Here is a 17015-nt window from a genome sequence, read left to right as displayed (position 1 = left end):
CCAAATTGACTTACCAGAGTTACTGGTACTAGATAACCAGCAGCCAGGCACCATCAAGTTGATTTTGACTCATGGTGAGCCCATGCGTGCCAGAGTAGAGTGTGTTCCATAAGGTTTTCAGTGGCTGATTTTTCAGAGGTGGATCACCAAGCCTTTCTCTGAGGCACCTGTGGGTAGGTTCTAACTTCCAGCCTTTGAGTTAGCAGCTGAGTGTGTTACCTGTACCACCCAGGGACTCCTGGTAGTAGATATGGACTGGCTTTTGCCTTAGTCTTTTTTTTAGACTTCTGCTAATCTGGGGGCCTTCAGTTTTTCTAAATCCTAAAACAGCTGATACCTATTCCAGTTTTCTGTATTAGAGCTCTTTAACGTGAAATACGCAACCGTATGTTGATTAAAAAAAGGCGGGGTGGGGGGCGATGAGTTAATGGGCTTCTTCCAGACTAAGACAGTCAAGGAAGAAGGGCCTGCTGATCTGTTTCCAAAAATTAGCAGATGAAAACCTTGTGGATCACAGCATTGCACATGGAGTGTCCATGAGTCGGGGACTGACTCAGTGGCAGGTAATACGTTTTGGCACTCCAGTAAATCAGGAATTTTGGGTTTTCTGGTGGCGTAGTGCTTAAGTGTGAACCAAAAGGTCAGCAGTTCGAGTCTGCCAGGTGCTTCTTGGAAACTTGATGAGGCAGTTCTACTCTGTCCTGTAGGGTCGCTGTGAGTCAGGATCAGCTTGACAGCAGTGGGTTTTTTGGTTAGGAAACCTTGGTGGCGTAGTGGTTAAAAGCTATAGCTACGAACCAAAAGGTCGGCAGTTCAAATTTACCAGGTACTGTTTGGAAACCATGTGGGTATGGGGCAGTCCTACTCTGTTCTCTAGGGTCTCTATGAGTCGGAATCAACTTGATGGCAGCAGGATTAATGGGTTTAACAAATCAGGGAATAGGTTCTTGTCACAGCCTTTTTAAGGATGAATTAGGAAAATAGATTTTAATACTGTTATTTCTTATTTTGTGCTATTTGAAAATAAATTGGATGTTAAGCTTTAATTGGCAAAATGCATGATACAATTTGAAATATATTTGTCTTAAAGAAATGGATAAATCACATACGAAGTGCAAATAATTTTGTGTCTTGTGAGAAATCATTTTCATAGTTTGTTGGCTTTTGTGGTCTGTATTTCTTTGTCAGAAATCTTAGTTTTGCTAGAAATGTGTACTGAACTCACCATTTGAGGTTTGATTGGAAGGTAATTGTGGATAGATTTGTAAGCTCAAAAAAGTAGTTTTCAGTCAAACTTGATGAAATTTTCACAAGCATTGAAGTAACAAGGGGTAAACATTTAAGCTTGTAGCTTGTTTCTGGTTTTCTATCTGATCTTGGCTCCACATTTTAGGAACGTGACATCTTTATAGCTAAGGGAAAGTACTAAAACAAATTAGTGTTATTTCCATTCAGTTTTCATTCATAAGTTTTTGAAAACAAATGATTCTTAGGCATGAGCTTCTGAAGTGTGAGTGAAGGAAAACATGAAATGTACAGCATTCATAAAGTTATTTTATTTGATAGTAGTGTGTTGTTAATAGGATAAGTTTTACAGTATTTTGAAGATAATACGATGCCTGAAATTATATTTTTCTGTGTAGTGCCCCTTCGGAGAGTAACCCTGCTATCCATCTACTGTGCAGGCCAGGAAAATGACAGTTACTCTCTCCACACACATTGACACACACATTCATCCATAATTTTTATTTTTAGTCAAGCATAGTCTGACGATTTTGTTTGCTTTTTAAGTATTTTTAAAATTTGTCTACTTTTTCTCCTTTTTTCCTGCCTCTCTTGTCTAATGAGGTCTCCTAACTGAGAACGTTCCCCTACCCTCTTTAAAGTCCTTTTATGACTGCATATTGCGTTTTGGATTAAAACAGTTGTCCTTAACTCTAGGGCTTTTTGTGGTCTGGCCCTTGCCAGTTGCTCCAGCTTCTTCTTTCCCTATGCTTTGTGTTCAGCCACAGTGGCTTACTTTGATTTTCTTATATGTGATACCCTTCTTTTGTTCAGGCCATTGCAAATGCTGTTGCCTCTGCCTTCAAGCACTTCCTTCCGCTCTACTACTGATCTTCTAGATTTTAGCACTTGCAAAACTTCCCCCAGGAAAGCCTCCCTGCTGTCTCCTTAAGTGTAGGCACAATCCTCTGTAGCTCTCTGTAGTGATTTTCACACATGTAACTTTATTGTTTTTGTATTTGATAACTCTTGTCTACTAGGCTATAAGCTTAGTGAAGGCAGATACTGTCTTTTTACTTACCTTTTTATATTCCCAGTGCCTAGCATGTTGCCTAGCTTATGATAGATGCTGAATAAATAGTCATCAAACGAATAAGTGTTAACTGTCAGCTTCTTTGAATTAATTTGCTCAAAGCACATCTTTGGTAACAGATTAACATGAATAAATTCTCCTTGCTGCTTATCATTCTGTAATGAATTTCTGTTCTTGGTGATAATTTAATCTTTTTATGTGTGTTTTATTAACAGTCGAGGGTTTTGTTTTGTTTTTTAATCTTACCACAATGTTTTGTAGAATGTTGACTTTCAAGCCACGTGTCCTAACATTATAATTTATACTCTTATTTTATTTTTTAGATAAAGCTCTTAAGGAAATTGTTGAGCGTGTTTTTCAGTCAAACTACTTTGACAGTACCCACAACCACCAAAATGGATTATGTGAGGAAGAAGAGGTGGCCTCAGCACCTATAGCTGAAGACCAGGTAGCTGAAGCTGGTGAGTACTTAGATGGATATGAGCTTTAGTTTAATTAGGGGCTTGGTTTTATGCTCCTTTGTCACAAGCTTAAGATGTAGACTTACTTAGTTGTTACATACACACACTCAGATTTTTAAAGAAACTCTAGGTGTGACAGAATATTAAGATGAAACACGAAAAGATGAATTCTCAGAAATATTTGATACCAGTCATTTATCTTACTGGTCTTGATCACTGTTAGAAAATCCTGTTTCTCTTGCCGCTGTTATTACTGATCTTGAGTATGCATGAAGGTGAGTCGTTACAAGGCTTTTCAAATAGATTTTTGACTGACTGTGGCCTCACTTAATTGCTGTTTACTGTGCCAGTGTATGGGGTGAATAGTACACATTTTTATTACTGGAAGATCCTCAGTAGAAAGGGATCTTAACACCTAGCACAGCACTAATAACATAACGGTGAGCATTTACTGAGTACTTTTTGATGTCTCTTAAGGTGATGAGTAAAATTCTAAGTGCAGTGGGAGTATTGTTGTAACATAAATTTTGTAATGGTATAAATGCATAGATTCTAGAATCATAGACTGCCTGAATTCAACGCTTGGAACTTTTACTTAATAGCTATGTAACTTTGGGTAAATGACTAAACTTTTCTGTACCTGGGATAATAGAACCTTTCTCATAGGATTGTTGAGCAGAGCAAATCAGGAAATAATATGTGAAATGCTTGTATAGTGCTTGGCACATGGTAAGCGCTTTGTAAGCGTTAGCTAACAGGTTGACCCTAGAAGGGAAGATTATATGTTAGTGGAAGTTAGGGTTGCAGATCAACTTAAACAGTCTTTTTTTGTCCTCTTCACCACTTTTACCAAGTGAAGGAAGATTTTAATCTGTATGCTGCTTTACCCTCTTACTTAAAAGAGAGGTTTTAGCTTAGTAGCTTTTTATTTGCATTATACCTGATCCAGAATAACTACTGTTGGAACTAAAGTAATTTATTCTGGAGTAAATGATAAGTCTCTTTCTAAATACGTTATTGTAAGGGTGGTAAAATGTAGAAATTTACTGATAACTATAACTTTTTAAATAAATTTAGACTGCGATGATAACTTACTCAGTTGAAGTCTTAAGTTGAATTTGCCAACATTAAAAAGATTTCTTTCTTCCTTTTTTTTTTTTTTGCATGTTTTTACCTCTTAGAGCCTGAGCCAGCAGAAGAATACACTGAACAAAGTGAAGTTGAATCAACAGAGGTATAATTTTTATTTAATGCCACTTTTCCCTTTCTACTTTTCATAAAGAGGTCTCAAACATTTACTTTGTTTTACAGTATGTAAATAGACAATTTATGGCAGAAACACAGTTCAGCAGTGGTGAAAAGGAGCAGGTAGATGAGTGGACAGTCGAAACAGTGGAGGTAAGAGTGCTCTAGTTCTTTGTGTTGTAAGCTTGATGTTTTTATCTTTTTTTATTTTGATCTCTCCTGAGAACCAATTAAGATTGTTAGTATTTTTTGCATTACTTTTATAATAAACTCATTATTAAATCTGTTGTATTTAAAAGTTTATTTATTCCTATGGATGTTTAATGGAAACCCTGGTAGTGTAGTGATAAAGTTTTTTTGGTTTTGGTTTATGGATGTTTAATAGAATCACTTTGCTGATTTGATTACAAAAATTATTTTGCGCCCAGTTATCTATGGGTTAATCTGTCTACTGAAGTGTATAATTTGTTATTGACATTAGGTTTCTCTATAAAAAATCTGGGATCCCACGTGGATAGCCCTCAGAAAGGCCTACTTATTGGAATGGGTGGGCCTTCAGGGGATATGTGGGGTGTCATCTTATATTCTTCCTTCACCTGTATGCTGTTTGGTGTGTTGTAATTTTGTCTCTTTATGGACATTATCCTTTTTCAGGTTCTTATCTGGTTCACTAGCCCCCATCATAATTCTCTTTGATTTCCAGTTAACCGATCGGTTGTTGGTAGGTGCCGATGAGTCACTTTTGACTCATAGCAATCCTGTTTGACGATAAAATTGCTCCGTAGAGTTTTCTATGCTGTAATTTTTATGGGAACAGATTGCCCGGGTCTTTTCTCCCATGGAGCGGCTGGTGTGTTCAAACACCAACTTTTCAGCTTAACTGTTGTACTACCAGGGCTTCTTAGTTAACTGATTGCTACCAGTTAATTATTGGAACAGTTAGCTTTGACCAAGTCACTTGTACTAAAACACTCCCCCATTATGTCCTCTCCCATGTTAGGTGGTAAATTCACTCCAGCAGCAACCACAGGCTGCATCTCCTTCAGTACCGGAGCCCCACTCTTTGACTCCAGTGGCTCAGGCAGATCCCCTTGTGAGAAGACAGCGAGTACAAGACCTTATGGCGCAAATGCAGGGTCCCTATAATTTCATACAAGTAGGTACATTTTAGTCAAAGACTATAACAGAAGGTTTAAGAGTTTACATTTGACTTAAATTCGTTATATCCTAACTTAATTTGCAGGATTCAATGTTGGATTTTGAAAACCAGACACTTGATCCTGCCATTGTATCTGCACAACCCATGAATCCTACACAAAACATGGACATACCCCAGCTGGTTTGTCCTCCAGGTTAGTAATGGTACATTTTTATATTATATTGATTATTAAAGTATAGGGCCAGTGCTTTCAGGTATTATAAAGTGTGTAAAAATTAATTTTGTCTTTTAAAGCTTGCTTAACTTTTGAATCTTGTATCTTTTAATAAGAAATGGTATATTGTGTTTTCTGTAATACGAATTTTAACTGTATTTTTTAAAATAGTTTTTATTGTGCTTTAAATGAAAGTTTATAAATCAAATCAGTCTGTCACACATAAGCCTATATACAAGCCTTACTACATACTCCCATTTACTCTCCCCCTAATGAGTCAGCCAGCTCTCTCCCTCCTTAACTGTATTTTTATAATTTTATTTTTTATAATTATTTATTGGAATGTAGACATACAGAAAAGTTCACACAAGTATACAGCTCAGTGAGTTTTTACAAACTGAACACATCAACACCCAGACATCAGTAGTACCCTAGAAGCCCACCTTGTGTTCCCTTGAACCTAAGTAAAAAGGAAATGCAATAACAGAGTAGGTTAGGGAATGCTTAAGAGGAAAGGGGAGGAGAGAGACCAGAAGACAGTTGCAGTTCCAAACTCTTACTGGTCTTAAACACCATTATTTGAAGTAGCAGTACTAAATAGAGTTAATGCCTTGCATTGGTTAAGTGGACCTTCTCTCTAGGACCATTAGTGATTTAGAATCTTGGTTTTTTTACTAGAACATGTCAACAGTAATGGCAAAAAAGTGGAACTATATAAAGTAACACCTTTAATGTTGAATAGTTAGGATCCCTTTAAAATAAAAGGGATCTCATATCTCTACTAAGAGTTAAACATCAAGGTTAGGCCTTCTAGATAGGAGTCTAGAAAATCAATAGTGTTCATTTTCTGAGCTGTTAAAGTTGTGCCAAAGTCAATACATGTAGTACTGAGACAACCTATAAGAACTTAGATGATTCAGGTAATGCCAAGTTCATTAGGCTTTCCAACAGAAATGGGTAATTTCTAAATGACTGACCAAAGATCCTATATTTTATATTATTTAATCATGGTGAAGCAAACATAGTGGGAGTTGACAGTAGTAGGCCTTTTTAAAGATATATTTATGCTTTTAATTATTTTCCTGTGGAAACATTTGAAATTTTATTTGAATAATGTTAAAATATTAACTGAATATTATCTAAGAGCTTGAGTAAGAGTAATTCTCCTTTATACTTTTTGCTTCAAAAGGTTCTTTCTTATTGATGATACTGGCACTGATTCTTGTCGATTATATCCTATACCTCTTAGTACTTTTTCACATTTTACTTTACCCTTGCAGAACACAAAACCAAAGCAATTGTGAGTGTTGACGAATAAATCACTCCCCGGTAAACCAAATACCCACTTGATAGTCAAAATCTTACTTAAATTTCCCAATTTATTTTCATGATCGCTAAAATACTTATTATGGCTATAGAAATCAGCCTTTAGCATCCAAGTAAAAGGTATTTAGATATTGCTTAAGATATTTGATTTTTGTATAACTATTTTTTGTCAATTTTGTAGTTCATTCTGAATCTAGACTTGCTCAACCTAATCAAGTTTCTGTACAACCAGAAGCTACCCAGGTAAGGGTGATGTAAAATTTTTTTTAGGTTTGTTTTTAATTAGTTCTCTTTCTTAGTTGGTGTATGAAAGTGAGGTACAAATTTGATCACTTCTCCAAGGCTTCTGTTACAAATTTTTTGGTATGGGGAGCTATCAGCCTTTCATCCCGTGTTCATGTTTTTTTTTTTTTTTTTTTTGGTGACCTTCATATTTTTCTCCTAAATTCTTGGGTTTTAATTCTTTATTATAATGTAGGAAGAACTTTTTTTAAATTCCAAACTGAAAATTTCAGAAGACATGTTTTAGACACCATGATTCTAAAATTTAGTGCAGATATTGCCATTTTATAAGCAGTTGTGAAGGACTTTAATTTTGAGCTTTAAAATATATGTCTTTTGTAGTTCAGTTTTACAGTCTCTGAATTCTCGTGTTTAACAAGTGTATCTGTTTCTTAGCCTTATCTGTGTTAGAGTTGGCGTGTTTATTTTTTGGTGAAAATATACACTGCAAAACTAGCTTGTTTCTTTTTTAAAAGTCTATTTCATAAACAAAAAGAAGCATTAATTTCTTTATTTCTGTCAAGGTTCCTTTGGTTTCATCTACAAGTGAGGGATACACATCATCTCAGCCCTTGTACCAGCCTTCTCATGCTACAGAGCAACGACCACAAAAGGAGCCAATTGACCAGATTCAGGCAAGTTCTGTTACCAGGTCCTATAAACGGGATGAGGCACTTAATCATGAATTGGGCAGAGGTAAATTACTGTTAATATAGTAACTCTTATTTATGACCTAACTCGTGCACTGCAATATTTGCTTTCATGAAATAGTTGTATATGTAAATATATTTAGGAATTGTAGGCTTGGCTGAGTATAGTTTACCACTCAAGTGCATCTGTTCGCTTTGTTTAGGCAACAATCTCTTTAAATACAGACCAGACTACAGCATCATCATCTCTTCCTGCTGCGTCTCAGCCCCAGGTTTTCCAGGCTGGGACAAGCAAGCCTTTACACAGCAGTGGGATCAATGTAAATGCAGCTCCATTCCAATCCATGCAGACGGTAAGCGAATTAATTCAACTGATAAGAAGTGCCGGTGCGGTTTTAGTATATATGGTGCATCATGCTAGATTCTGAACAAAAAGTCTTGATTTAACTTTGTGCTTGATTTAATGGAACATAGACTGGCTATTCCAGGTCCCAGAGAAAAATCTGAGTCTTACGAGTTACGTACCTGTGTTGTTTTTTTGTTTTAATTATAGTAGATATATAAGCAACAAAACATTCGTCACAGGTACAGTTCAGTGATAGCAACTTAGGTTCACTATGTTGTCCTGCGTCATCTTGTTTCAGAGTTTTCACCTTTTTTGTTGCTTACTAAAATTATAAATACACAGAAAAGTAGAATAACATTCATATAATCATTACCTAGATTTAACAATTATTTACATTTTTCCATATTTGCTCAATTTTACTGATTTTAAAGTAAATTTTAGATGTTAGGATACTTTGATTCTTCGATAAGCATCTCTAAATTGCAGGCTTTCTAGAAAATAATGATAGTGTGAACATTACATATCAAAATTACAGAACTATAGCTAAGTCTATGCTCAGAAGAAAGCTCATAGAGTTACTTAAAATATAACTTTAAATTTCAATGAAAATATTTAACTCAAAAGTATTTAGAATTATTACTTTTTTTGTTTGTGCTTTAAGCGAAAGTTTACAGTTCAGTTTCTCATACAAAAGTTCATACTCTGTGACCCTAGTTGCTCTCCCTGTAATGTGACAGCACACTCCTCCTTTCCACCCTGAATTTCCTGTGTCCATTCAGACCAACTCCTATCCCTTTCTGCCTTCTTATCTCATGTCTAGACAGGACCTGTGCATTTAGTCTCGTGTCTATATGATCTAAGAAGCATACTCTTCGCGAGTATCATTTTATGTTTTACAGGCCAGTCGATCTTTTTCTGAAGAGTTGGCTTCGAGAATGGTTTTAGTTTTGGGTTAACAGGGAGTCCAGGGGTCATGTCTTCTGGGATCCCTTCAGTCTCAGATCGTTAAGTCTGGTCTTTTTACTAGAATTTGAGTTCTATACTCCACTTTTTTCCTGGTCCATTAGGGACTGTCTGTTGTGTTCCCTGTCAGGGCAGTCATTTGTGGTAGTTGGACATCATCTAGTTCTGGTCTCAGGCTGATGGAGTCTCTGGTTTATGTGGCTCTGTATGTCTCTGGGGCTAATATTTTCCTTGTGTCTTCGGTGTTCTTGATAGAATAAATTTTTGTAAGTGGTATTGTATGAGGAGTATGCACCTTTTAAAAAGATTTCTCGTATGCATAATAACATTTCTAATGCCACTTATTGCTGTATTTTTGGTTTTCTTTTAGTCTTTTTTTTTTTAAGATTTTTAATTCTGACTTTATTTCACAACATACTGTTATACTGTTTGTTAATTGCTATTTTGGGTTGTGTGGTATGTATTGTTTCCCACATTCAAGTGCATTAATTGGGGAATTTTTTTGGTGATGCTGTGTTTCAGATTTTTGAGATGCTTTTTATGTTTGTAGTAAAACCAGTATTGCTGTCTGCTATGTGAAACGTAGGGATGAACTAATCATTTATTTTATTCACTTACAGGTGTTCAATATGAATGCCCCAGTTCCTCCTGTTAATGAACCAGAAACTTTAAAGCAGCAAAATCAGTACCAGGCCAGTTATAACCAGAGCTTTTCCAGCCAACCTCACCAAGTAGAACAAACAGAGCTTCAGCAGGAGCAGCTTCAAACGGGTAGGAAAATCACTGTCATTTTATTGGCTACTTGCATTCCAGCAGTTAGTGACAGTGTTAAGACTATTTAGACATTAGAGTGGCGGTGTCCAAGAGTTATTTTTGTTTTTAGTAGAATATAGGAATTTTTCATTGCTGATCCTGAGTTAAATCAAGTTCATACTTAACTGTATATGAATTATGTATGTTTTGGAGGCCTTATACCCATTTTCTTTGGGCCAGTAACTTTCTATAATACCCTTGTTTCATTGTGTATTTTTAGTGGAATTAAATTTGTTATTTGAAGTACGTATACTTTTAGTTGCTAATTGATTCAAGCTTGCCAACATGATACCTGGCAGGAAGTCGGGCAAGAAGTAATGAGGAGTTGGCACGGTACTCACAATTAGTAAAACCTGCAAAAATCTCAAGGTGGTTGCATATGGTTGACTGGGTATGTTTGAACTGCTGACCTCTAGGTTAGCAGCCAAGTGCTTCACCTGTGCACCAACAGGGCTCATTAGACACTAGTGGCACGCTTTCAGTTGTGACAACCAGACACGTCTCCAGATACTGCCAAATCTCCTCCCTTGGGGGGAAGAAGGTGTAAAATTGCTTATAGCCTTTGAATTCATTTGTTTGGAAATAGATAATAGTCTGTCATGCTTTCGGAAGTTTGATGTCGTTAGGTAATTTTATCCCCCTTTAGTTTGATGTATGAGTATGAGAAAGATAGGGGCTTCATTAGTGTGTCACTTTCCTTATTGTTAATACATTTCTTTAAAGACAGAATTAAATTTTGAGGACTTTAAAGAGTTTGGCTGTTAGCCAGAAGGCCAGCAGTTCAAATCCACCAGTTTCTCCTTGGAAACCTCGTGAGGCAGTTTTACTCTGTCCCATAGGGTCACTGTGAGTCAGCATTGACTCAACAGCAACGAGTTTGGTTTTTTTCTTTTTTTTTTTAATATATATACATATATATACACACACATGTATATGAATGATACATTTCTTAATCAGAAAGAGTGTGAGAGAACAAATAATAGCGAGCTGCGTGTGTGTGTGTATATATGTATATATATATTTTTTTTCTTGTAGTGGTTGGCACTTACCATGGTTCCCAGGACCAGCCCCACCAAGTGACTGGTAACCACCAGCAGCCTCCCCAGCAGAACACTGGATTTCCACGTAGCAATCAGCCCTATTACAATAGCCGTGGTGTATCTCGTGGAGGCTCCCGTGGTGCTAGAGGCTTGATGAATGGATACAGAGGCCCTGCCAATGGATTCAGAGGTAAAAAAAAAAAAAAATCAAGTTTGATGACCTTTTACTATTTCAATTTCTTTTCTGATTTGCAAAATAAATAGAACTATGTTGGGGAAAGATAGGTATCTCTGCCTTAGTCTCTTACGTATAACCTAAGTATTTTTGGTATGTTGTAATAGTTGCTTATATGATAATATTGGGGGTAAGTTTATTTAGGGTCAAACATCTACTGCTATCCTCTGGGGGGTAGGGGTTGTATTTTCTGTTGGTTGGTTTAATTTTTTTTTCTTTATGTGTACATGGTTAGGTGAAAATTTTATTTTCTAAGATAGTACTCAGAAATTTATAAAGATTGGCTCAGGATAGGAAATCACAGATTAATTTGGGTAATGAGCATGACCTTAAAAATTTTTCGGTTCTTCCTTTGCTTAATAATTAAAAAGCACAATATCTTTGTGAAGATAAGAAAATTATTTTCTTGTCCTAAATTTTAGGAGGATATGATGGTTACCGTCCATCGTTCTCTAACACTCCAAACAGTGGTTATACGCAGTCTCAATTCAGTGCTCCCCGGGACTACTCTGGCTATCAGCGGGTAGGTGAAGCAGTTTTAAAATATAAATCTAACCTGCATACTCTAATGAACAAGAATGATGTTGCATGATGGACCTCAGTTACGTGAAGTAACTTGGGACTAAATTTGTACCTTTTACATGATATTTTGTTGTGGGAAATGATGGCTTTTCCTTTTCTTAGCACTCAGTAGGTACTCATAATGAAGTCTTAAACAGCAATTTTTTTTTTTTAATAGCAGAGAAATAAATGTTCATAAGAATAATAGAAGTACAATTAATAGCTTTTTATCTGTAATAAACTGAAATGTCTGGGAGATTAAGGAAGAATGATTCTATATTCTGCAAGTGTAACTCTTAAGAATAGAGATAGATGGGTAAGCTTTCAAAAAAAAATAAGATTTTCTTTTCAGTACTAACTAGTTTGTCTTTTAGGATGGATATCAGCAGAATTTCAAGCGAGGCTCTGGGCAGAGTGGACCACGGGGAGCCCCACGAGGTAATATTTTGTGGTGGTGATCCTAGCTCCTAACTGGAGCTTCTGTTCTGGCCTTGGAAGAGCTGTTCATAGTCTGCATGTAGGTTACATGTTAGGAGTACATTTATCCTTTCCACATTTGTTGCTTAGGGATAAAATGAAATGATCTGTTTCTAAAACTTAATCTCGAACCCAAATTTTAATTTTTTGAATGATTTTCCCTGTTACTATATAAACTGTCTTGAAAACTAAAACATTTTCTTCTTGTCAGAAAAAGTGTTTTTCCAACAGGAAATTATTTTTCAGGTCCAGAAACCTGCTAAATGTTTTTAGGAAGTACTTAAACATTTTTGTAAGACATTTTTGGAATGAGAATGAACATTTATATAAATTTATTATTCCTCTTTCATTTTTGAAACATGCATATTTTAGGGCCAGAAACCCATTAATGGCCAGATAAGGTGTAGTTATATTTAGAGAACCATTTAGAAGTGATAGAACAAATTGAAATTTCATTGCTTTTTGGATTATTATTAGTGATATAAGTATCAAGTTATTTCTCACTTGTAAACAAAATTCCCAGCTTCCTAACTAACTTATTGAACCATAATTAAAAGTTGTAGTCTTTTAGAGCTTTTTGCTTTGTTTTGTTTACCTTTTGAGGTAGGAAAACTACTTCCTATTTGGGAACGAAGTTAACCTACTTAACAGAGCTAGCATTTCATAATCTAAAGTTCTAAATGGTTCTCTGATTTGTGGGCAGTTAATTATTGAACAGAATTCCTCTAGATATTGGCCATAACATGTATACAATGTATATTAAGGAGGAATTACAAAGTATTTTGATTTGAATACCAGGAGAAATTGATCAGCAAAAAGGTGCATTTTTTTTTTTTTTTTTAATTAAATGGATCACTTCGGAATTACTGACTTGAAGTATCAAAGAATACTTGCATGTGAATGTAGGTTATGTTCTTTCCCACCTTGTAGCATATTCTATGAAAGTTGAGTTAACTGATAGCGAAAAATCTGTTTTAACAGCATGTAAAAAGTTATTTTATCTGTTACAAGTCATTATACAATTTTGAATGTTATGTAGTTTCTTTTTAACAGTTTAGATAATAAGGTCTGTTTTCATTCTGGTGCTTTTATTAATTTTGATAGTGTGGTGTTACTACTGAAATGTAAGCTAGAGTGTACACTAGAATGTAAGCTCCATGAGAGCAGGTACCTTGTCTGTCTTCACTGCTGTATCTATTCCCAACGCCTGATGACAGTGCCTGGCACATAGTAGGCACTCAATAAATACTTGTTGAATGAATGAATGAATGAGTACTGGTGGAATACTCCATTAGTTCTACTCTTCTTCTAGTAGAGAACATGAGCAAATTTACGCATGACAACTTCCAGGACAGGTGAAACTTGAACACTGAAGAATTGACTTCTTAAACCTAATAATGTGGTGACAGGCTGCCCACATGCTTCTTGACTTCAGATGAAAATCTGCTTGAAGGCAAAACAAGTAATATTTGAAAGAAAAACCAAATGCCATTTTTGTCTTCTAGGTCGTGGAGGGCCCCCAAGACCCAACAGAGGGATGCCGCAAATGAACACTCAGCAAGTGAATTAATCTGATTCACAGGATTATGTTTAATCGCCAAAAACACACTGGCCAGTGTACCATAATGTTACCAGAAGAGTTATTATCTATTTGTTCTCCCTTTCAGGAAACTTATTGTAAAGGGACTGTTTTCATCCCATAAAGACAGGACTACTACAATTGTCAGCTTTATATTACCTGGATATGGAAGGAAACTATTTTTACTCTGCATGTTCTGTCCTAAGCGTCATCTTGAGTCTTAAACACCTCACCCTTGCTTAGGAGTAAAACATACACCTTACAGGGTGATAATATCTCCATAGTAGAAGTGGAAAAAGCAAGATTGACTTTTTTGACATTGGATAAAATCTACAAATCAGCCCTAGTGTTGCTCAGTGGTAATTGACAAAACTAAAACATTTCCTATGAAAGGAAGATGGAAGGAACTTTTCCAGTTAAATTGGAGCGCTAGACATTTAGATGCATACCAAATTATGCATGGGCCCTTAATCACACACATAAGGCTGGCTCCCAGCTTTGACACCGCACTATTCATCATCTGGCCAAACGACTGTGGTTAAAAACAGAAACATGTAAATTGCTTTTTAACAGCTGGTATTGTATAAGACAAAGCCAAAATGCAAAATGAGGCTTTGATTGGCACTTTTTGAAAAATATGCAACAAATATGGGATATAATCTGGATGGCCTCTTCTGTATTTAATGTGAAGTATTTAGATACCTTTTGAACACTTAACAGTTTCTTTGACAATGACTTTTGTAAGGATTGGTACTTTATATCATTCCTTATGACATGTACATTGTCTGTCACTAATCCTTGAATCTTGCTGTATTGTCACCTAAATTGGTACAGGTACTGATGAAAATCTCTGATGGATAATCATAACACTTTTGGTCACATGTCTTTCCTGCAGCCTGAAGGTTTTTAAAAGAAAGAGATATCAAATGCCTGCTGCTACCACCCTTTTAAATTGCTATCTTTTGAAAAGCACCAGTATGTTTTAGATTGGTTTCCCTGTTTTAGGGAAATGACAAGTCAGTAGTTTCAGTTCTGATGGTATAAGCAAAACAAATAAAACATGTTTATAAAAGTTGTATCTTGAAACACTGGTGTTCAACAGCTAGCAGCTTATGTGATTTACCCCCATGCATTGTTAGTGTCACAAATTTTATGGTTATTTCTAGCAGCTATTTGTTTTTTTTTTTTTTTTTTCTTCCTGTAGTACTTGTGCTTATTATCTTTTCTCTAATTTAACCCTAATTGAATTCTTTTCTTGTGGAGGCATTCAGATTCAAAGTGGTCATTTTTTTCCTTAGATGCATAGAGAGAATCACAGGTTTGATGAAGATGGACAGTTCAGTAGTTTAGTTTTATGTACTGTGTTGGAATTTGTGCTAGCAGTTTGAGCACTAGTTCTGTGTGCCTATGGACTTGATGCTGCTTTTGTTGAATCCCCTTTGGACTTCGTGGAGAGTGAATCCCATCTATGAAGGAAAGGCTACTAAGATAATGTTATTTTCTGTGCAGAAATTGAATTTTATTTTCAGCCTTTAGCTAAGGATTTTTCCCAGTAGATGCTCAGCTATTTTGTTTTAATAATACTGTGTTTTAGGTGAAAGTTTACACAGCAAATTAGGTTTCCCTTTAAGAATTTTTATACAGATTGTTCCATGCCATTGGTTACAGTTTTTACAGTGTGTCGACGTTGGCATTTTTTCCATTCTGTTCTGTTTCTGTTGACCTAGCTTCCCTTCTCCTCATTTTCTCATCTTTGCTTTTGGGTGATTTGTTGACCGCTTGGTCTCATAGAGTTAATTGTTGAAGGGAGCACATTACTCACGGGTGATATTGTTAAATTCCAAGTTCAAAGGGTATCTTAGGGTGATAGTCTTGGGGGTTCCTCTATTCTCTTATCAGTCCAGTAGGTCTGGTGTTTTTTAGAAATTTGAGTTTTGATCTACATTTTTCTCCCATTCTGTCTGGGACCTTATATTGTGTCCTTCGTCAGAACGGTGAGTCGTGGTAGCTGGGCTCCATCTAGTTCTTCTGGTCTCAGATTAGAAGAGGTTGTTCTTCGTGTGGGCTGTTAGTCCCGTGGACTAGTTTTATTCTTTGAGCTTTTGATTTCTTTCATTCTCTTTTGCACCACACAAGTAGAGACCAATAGTTGTATTTTAGATGGCCACTCACAAGTTTTTAAGACCCCGGATGCTGCTCACCAAGCTAGGATGTAGAACATTATCTTCGTGAATTATGTTATGCCAGTAAACCATTCTTGTGAATTGTTCAGATGTGTCTAGGAAGCCTCTGTAACTGTGCCCCATATGTGGTTTTTTATATATGTGGATATATATGCAGCACACACAAACGTGTGTATACATATGCCTACAGATACACCTATATATGCACCTACACTTACTCGCATATGCCTTCCTGTACACATACATGCGTCCATATTTTTTGGTTGTTTTTACTGTTGTAAAATTGTATATGTTACGGCATTTACCAAAATTGTCCCTTTTTCCTGTGTACCTCTTGGTGTCCTTATTTACTTTGGTCAAGTTGTGCTGACTTCATCCATATTTGGGATTGCCTTTCCTATCACCACATGTAACAAGTATCTACTATCTAGGAAACGATTCCCCCTCCCTCTCCTTCCCATCCTTGGTAACCATCAAAGAACTTTGCTTCCGTGTGTATATCTATTCTTGACTTTTTATAATAGTGGGACCATACAATATTTCTCTTTTTGTGATTGACTTATTTCACTCGCCTGATGTCCTCTAGATTCATCCATGTTATGTTTCTTGGACACCTCATTATAGTTGTGAAGTATTCCATTGTATGTATGCACCATAGTTTGTTTATCCATCCATCCGTTGATGGGCACTTACGTTGGTTCCATCATTTTGCTATTGTGAATAATACTGCAGTGAATATGTGTGTGCTTATGTCTATTCCTGTTACTGCTTTTATATCTCTAGGATATATACCTAGGAGTAGGATTGCTGGATCATAAGGTATTTCTCTTTCTAGCTTTTTGAAGAAGTGCCATACTGTTTTCCATAGTGATTGTACCATTTTCCAGCCTCACCAGCAATGTATAAGAGTGTTATAATCCCCCTACAACCTTGCCAGCATTTGTTGTTTTCTGTTTTTTTTGATAATTGCCATTTTTGCAGGGGTGAGATGGTATCTCGTTGTAGTTTTGATTTGCATTTTAAATGGCTAATTATAGCGATCATCCTTTCATGTATTTGTTGGAACCTGAACTTCCTCTTTGGCGAGTGTCCGTGTCCTTTGCCCATTTTTTGATTGAATTGTTTGTCTTTTTGTTGTTGAATTGTTGAAGTTTTCTATGTATT

At 36.1% G+C, this 17015-nt stretch overlaps 1 protein-coding gene across 2 annotated transcripts in view; it reads left to right on the top strand.

The window, feature by feature from the left end:
• CAPRIN1 (cell cycle associated protein 1) overlaps positions 1–14754 on the top strand; it is a 35459-nt gene extending 20705 nt beyond the window's left edge. For both annotated transcript variants that reach the window (XM_003412289.4, XM_064288309.1), the window contains 13 exons: positions 2641–2778; positions 3960–4012; positions 4090–4176; positions 5024–5179; positions 5267–5375; positions 6904–6965; positions 7529–7639; positions 7858–8007; positions 9584–9734; positions 10812–11006; positions 11474–11574; positions 11987–12050; positions 13595–14754. In XM_003412289.4, coding sequence (XP_003412337.1) covers positions 2641–2778; positions 3960–4012; positions 4090–4176; positions 5024–5179; positions 5267–5375; positions 6904–6965; positions 7529–7639; positions 7858–8007; positions 9584–9734; positions 10812–11006; positions 11474–11574; positions 11987–12050; positions 13595–13659 — 1442 coding nt within the window. In that variant the 3' untranslated portion in view covers positions 13660–14754. The remainder of the gene's footprint in view (positions 1–2640; positions 2779–3959; positions 4013–4089; positions 4177–5023; positions 5180–5266; positions 5376–6903; positions 6966–7528; positions 7640–7857; positions 8008–9583; positions 9735–10811; positions 11007–11473; positions 11575–11986; positions 12051–13594) is intronic.
• The last annotated feature ends 2261 nt before the right edge of the window (positions 14755–17015 follow it).

This window comes from Loxodonta africana, chromosome 7, assembly GCF_030014295.1.
Source record: "Loxodonta africana isolate mLoxAfr1 chromosome 7, mLoxAfr1.hap2, whole genome shotgun sequence".
NCBI lineage: Eukaryota > Metazoa > Chordata > Mammalia > Proboscidea > Elephantidae > Loxodonta > Loxodonta africana.
The sequence above is the reverse complement of the archived record's forward strand: the minus strand, read 5'-3'. Positions and strand labels throughout refer to the sequence as shown.